General features: G+C 33.0%; 1 protein-coding gene across 1 annotated transcript; it reads left to right on the top strand.

Annotated features, from left to right (window-relative positions):
- Nucleotides 1-2574: 2574 nt before the first annotated feature.
- LOC111897821 (high affinity nitrate transporter 2.4) lies at nt 2575-4706 on the top strand. Its single transcript, XM_023893767.3, has 2 exons — nt 2575-3632; nt 3736-4706. Exons 1-2 carry the CDS (start codon nt 2820-2822, stop codon nt 4516-4518), a joined length of 1596 nt encoding a protein of 531 aa, XP_023749535.1. The 5' UTR covers nt 2575-2819; the 3' UTR covers nt 4519-4706.
- The last annotated feature ends 1131 nt before the right edge of the window (nt 4707-5837 follow it).

A 5837-nucleotide genomic window follows, 5' to 3' on the forward strand; every position in this document is an offset into this window, starting at 1 on the left:
AGTAACATATTTTTTTTTTATCTATTTTGATGTGTTTTTTACGTATTACGTATTTATATGTATTTTTTAAAAAAAACTTATATATATGTTTATGTATTTTTATGTATTTTGAATGTATAACCATATTATTTTTTATGAATTTTTCATTCAAGTAGTCTTCATCACTTCATGTTATTCTCATAGCTTCTTTGAGTATGTTTAAATGGTTTTCTATATACACACATATGCAAAATGCTTAAAATATATAGGTATGTAAGAAAACCATCTAGACATACTCGAAAAAGCTATAAAAATTGGATGAAATGGTGAAAACGACTAAAAATAAAAAAAACATAAATACATAAAATTAATATGGTTATATATTTAAAATACATAAAAATACAAAATGATCTATATAAAAAACTTTTAAAAGATATATAAATATGTAAAAATACATATAAATACATAATACAAAAAAACACATAAAAATACATAAAAAAATATATAAAATACTTAAAAATACATATAAGTACGTAAAATATATATATATATATATATATATATATATATATATATATATATATATATATATATATATATATATTTACCATTTAAGATACATAAACATCTATATAAGAAATTTAAAAGATACATATAAATATATAGTACATAAAAAACAACACATGAAAATATATAAAAATATGTAAATTACTTAAAAATCTAGATAAATACGTAAAAAATATGCATTTAAAATACATAAAAATATATAAATATATACATATAAAACTTAAAAAATATGTAAAAATAGATATACATACATAAAAAAATATGTTAATACATTATATACAACTTTTGACGAAATCTATAGAAAAATCTCATTGTTTTGGAAAAATTAACAGTTTGGTGTCATGACCTGCTGGACATGTTAAAAATTGCTAAAATGAATAAATTAGTCGGTTTTTTATTAAAAAAGTTAAATAGTCGTTACTTTTTTGTCCAAAAAAATAAATTTAAGACTTTGTTAAAAATCCTCTAGTATTACTGAACTACAAAAACAAGTCTGTACAAAAAGAATTATACCTTAAGATTGCGACATCCTTTCAACTTTCTTTTCGAGTTGTTGTCGATCTATGAAACCGAGAAACTAGCTTCAACATCATATTTACATTTCACTTTTTCTGTACTTTTGTTCCTTGGACCCAATGTCATACATCTAGAAGCAATCGATGAACCAAAATGAGAGTAAAGAAGGAGACGACTTAGTGGAGGGTGATTGAAAAAGTGTGAGAGACATTGGTGATTTAGAGGGTGTTTGAGATTCCTTTTCAAAATTACTTTTTGGATTTTGGTTTTTTCAAAAGCTAAAAATTTGAAAAGGTATTTGGCAAATCTAAAAATCTTTTTAAAATGACTTTTTGGCACGAAGAAAAAAAATGGTTTTAAAATTCATGAGTTTGTGACTTTTGTAACTTTTGATTTTTTGGGTGAGGGAGAGATTGAAAAAGTGAGATAGATGGTGGTGATTAATTTTCACTATTTTGACTAAGACCATCTCCAATGCATTGAACCCATATGAGTTCAATGGATTGACACATGTACATTCTACTTTCTATACAACTTTACCCATTAAACTCTATACAATTTAATGGATTGCCACATCATTTATCATTTTAATTTTTATTTATTGTAATTTTTTTAAAAATTAATTAGCATGAAAATAAAAATTAAAAACTACAATTAAAATTAACATTAATTAAAAATAAAAAATAAAAAATTATATATATATATATATATATATATATATATATATATATATATATATGTGTGTGTGTGTGTGTGTTTGGAGAGAGAGAATATAGAGTTCAATGAGGATTGAATTTCCCATCATTCTATTGAAACCTAATCATTTTCCCACAATTGGATTTTGAGTTTAACGAGATTAAACTCTCCATTAAACCCCATTAAACTTTCCATTCTATTGAATCCTAATTATTTTCCCACAATTGGATTTTGAGTTTAATGAGATTAAACTCTCCATTAAACCCCATTAAACTTTCATTGGAGATGACCTAATATAATCGAGCTCTCCTCAAGCGTATCCCACGTCATCAATCGTAACTAGGAAATCCGGATAAATAAAAACTTTTAAATTACAACTACATAATTAATGGCAAAAGAGATTAACAAAAGAAATTAAAGAAAATTGAAAAACTAAAACCCCCCAAAAAATTAACTAGATGCCAGATATGCATGAAAACTAACTCCTTTGGCAATGGTTACATGAAGTTAATTAGATATAAGTTGAAGAAAATCAATGATAAATATATCATAAGTACGTTTACTAAAACTAATTATATTTATTATCGTCGATCGTGTCGATAGTCTATATTTAAATACTTTTAATCAGTTTGAATATGTGTGATCACACCTTTGAAACATAGTCAAATATCAACGTGTCCCTGTGTATCTTTGCTGTAATATAACCTACAATTATTGATTAATTATAATGCCTGGATAAGGATAGACATCGTTTGGTATCTACAATAAGTCTCTTATCACAAGATGCGGCAAACGGGATTCCTGCCATCTACAGAACCCCCAACCTTTTGGGAATCTCAACAAGCCATACATAATTATTCTAAACTCTCCTCGACCTCGAATGTCAACTTTCTAAACCCTAATTACAATATTCATGACACGACTCCCAAGTTAGGAATTCCAGCTCATCACTGTATTTCGAAGATGGTTTTGCAATTACCTTATATAAACAATCCCTCCATACTCCAAAAATATCTCACCCCAGATCAAGAACAATTTGAAGAGTATACAAGTTATATACTATGCCTGATCAAATTGAAGGATCTCCGGGGACTTCCATGCATGGAGTCACAGGACGGGAGCCGGTTCTGGCCTTCTCTGTTGCTTCTCCCATGGTACCCACTGATACCACCGCCAAATTCGACCTTCCGGTAGACTCTGAACACAAGGCAAAAGTCTTCAAGCTTTTCTCTTTGGCAAACCCTCACATGAGAACCTTCCATCTCTCCTGGCTCTCTTTCTTCACCACCTTTGTATCCACCTTCGCTGCGGCTCCACTCGTTCCCATTATCCGGGACAATATCAATCTCACCAAATCAGATATCGGGAATGCTGGTGTTGCATCCGTGTCTGGAAGCATTTTCTCCAGGCTTGTAATGGGTGCTGTATGTGATATGCTGGGGCCTCGCTACGGCTGTGCTTTCCTCATCATGCTGTCTGCTCCGACAGTGTTTTGCATGGCGCTTGTTGAAGATGCGAGTGGGTATATCGCAGTGAGGTTCATGATTGGGTTCTCTTTGGCGACATTTGTGTCTTGTCAGTACTGGATGAGCACCATGTTTAACGGTAAGATCATTGGACTAGTGAATGGGACTGCCGCCGGATGGGGAAACATGGGTGGTGGTGCAACACAGCTGTTGATGCCGGTGTTGTTCGAGATCATAAAGAAGGCTGGTGCGACGCCGTTTACAGCGTGGAGGATTGCCTTTTTTATACCCGGGTGGATGAATGTTATTATGGGGATTTTGGTGTTAACTCTTGGCCAAGATTTACCAGATGGTAACCTCGGTGCTCTTCAGAAGAAGGGTGATGTCGCCAAAGATAAATTCAGCAAGGTATGCATTACATATATGTTCACACTTCGTCATTAAGTAATTAACTAAAGAATTTCGAAGTCAATTTGATACTGAGATTTTGATTTTGTGATCGTTTTTCCAGGTGTTATGGTATGCAGTGACAAACTATAGGACGTGGATCTTTGTACTCCTCTATGGCTACTCCATGGGTGTAGAATTAAGTATTGACAATGTCATTGCTGAGTACTTTTACGACAGATTTGATCTAAAGCTTCATCTTGCTGGAATTGTTGCTGCAACTTTCGGGATGGCAAACATCCTTGCTCGACCTTTTGGAGGATGGACATCAGATTTCATGGCGAAAAGGTTTGGAATGCGTGGCCGACTATGGAACTTATGGCTGCTCCAGACAGCCGGAGGGATTTTCTGCGTCTGCCTCGGCCTAGTCAACTCCTTACCTTTAGCCATCACCTTTATGATCCTCTTCTCCATCGGAGCACAAGCTGCATGTGGTGCAACATTCGGCATCATCCCTTTCATTTCCAGAAGGTCTCTAGGTATCATTTCAGGAATGACCGGAGCCGGTGGAAACTTTGGATCTGGGCTGACCCAATTAGTGTTCTTTGCAAACGCATCGTTCTCGACTGCAAAAGGGTTGTCTTACATGGGTATCATGATCATATGTTGTACACTTCCGGTGAGTTTGGTTCACTTTCCTCAGTGGGGGAGCATGTTCTTTCCGGCTAGTAATGATCAAGTCAAAGGCAGTGAGGAAAATTATTATGTTTCTGAGTGGACGGAGGAGGAAAAGCAAAAGGGGATGCACCAAGGAAGCATTAAGTTTGCCGAGAACAGCCGGTCGGAACGAGGAGGGAGGGTGGCGTCATTTCCAAGCCCACCAAATTCCACGCCTAACCATGTTTGATTTATTTCAATCAGTCTCCCGACCAATTAGTTTTGTTCTTGAAATATAATATTACATGACTTATATGCAACAATCATGGAGGCGTTTGCCTAGAACATTTAGTATGTATCCAACTGAACCTTGATAAAGTTATACGTATATGTATGTGTGTATTCAAATTGTTTGTCCGATGTGTAATATATGTATAACTTGAAATATAGTCGAGCTTTGTTTTCAATCTTTCGAATTATCAAATTAGAATTTCTAGATGCAAAATCGTCATCTTATAAATAAATATGTTAAACATTTAATTAAATAATAATAAAACTAATCGAGTAAGCCTTGTCAATGTCAATTGCATAAAATATGAATTGATGTCATTGTATCTGTCACGCTAGTATCTATTACGCCAATAATAATAGAGTATGAATGAACATAATCTATATTGGGATGTGGTTATTATAATTCATATATGAATATATAAGAAAATTGAACAAGAAGATGATATTATTAGGCAAGATGGTCGAGTGTACAGGCATGACGTGGTCCAAGTTTTTTATACAGATACACTATTGTTGGAATTCCTTAGTTTTCAGCAAGTTGGTTTCCTTAGGCAACAACTGACTCCATAGACAACAAGGAAACATGTTGGCTTTCCTTGTATAGATTAAGTTTTAGTATCTTAGTCTAATAGCTTTAGTTCAAAGCTATATAAATACATATGCATAACCGAGTAATGGTATCATTGAGTTTTGTGTTATTTCTCAATAAATTGGAGAGTTATTCCAAAAACTGTTTTCTTCTTTTAGTTCTTTAATTGGTATCATAGCTTCATGAATCAACACAATGTAGCCGAAGGAGGAAGACGCCTCCCTTGTCTCAATCACAACCGATCTATTGGTTATAATTCCCATCCGACATGGGCGATGCCACTGCACCACCAAGCGGAAAGGAAATCAGGGCCACCTCGGTTCAACGTCTGATGCTAATGTTGGAAAATTTAGTATAAATGTTTATATTTTACTAACTTTGGACATATATAAATATATACATATGTTGTATATATAATTAACTCTAAGTGAGTTTGTGTTCTCCTCCGTGAGAACTTCGAAACGATATATTATATGTTCAAAATTGAGTATATGTGAATAAAAACAAATCTTGGAAATAAAACAAAGAAGGATCGTTCAAAAGTTATTTGGTATTGCTATGATAAACCAGGTACATGAAACACGTTTTATTTTTATTTTAATAAATCGTTAGTATATGTCTTTCCCATAAAAACCACGGTGTAACGTCCGGTTCCTAGTATGTATTTAATTCGTAATTTATTCATTTTT

Source organism: Lactuca sativa, chromosome 6 (genome assembly GCF_002870075.4).
Source record: "Lactuca sativa cultivar Salinas chromosome 6, Lsat_Salinas_v11, whole genome shotgun sequence".
NCBI lineage: Eukaryota > Viridiplantae > Streptophyta > Magnoliopsida > Asterales > Asteraceae > Lactuca > Lactuca sativa.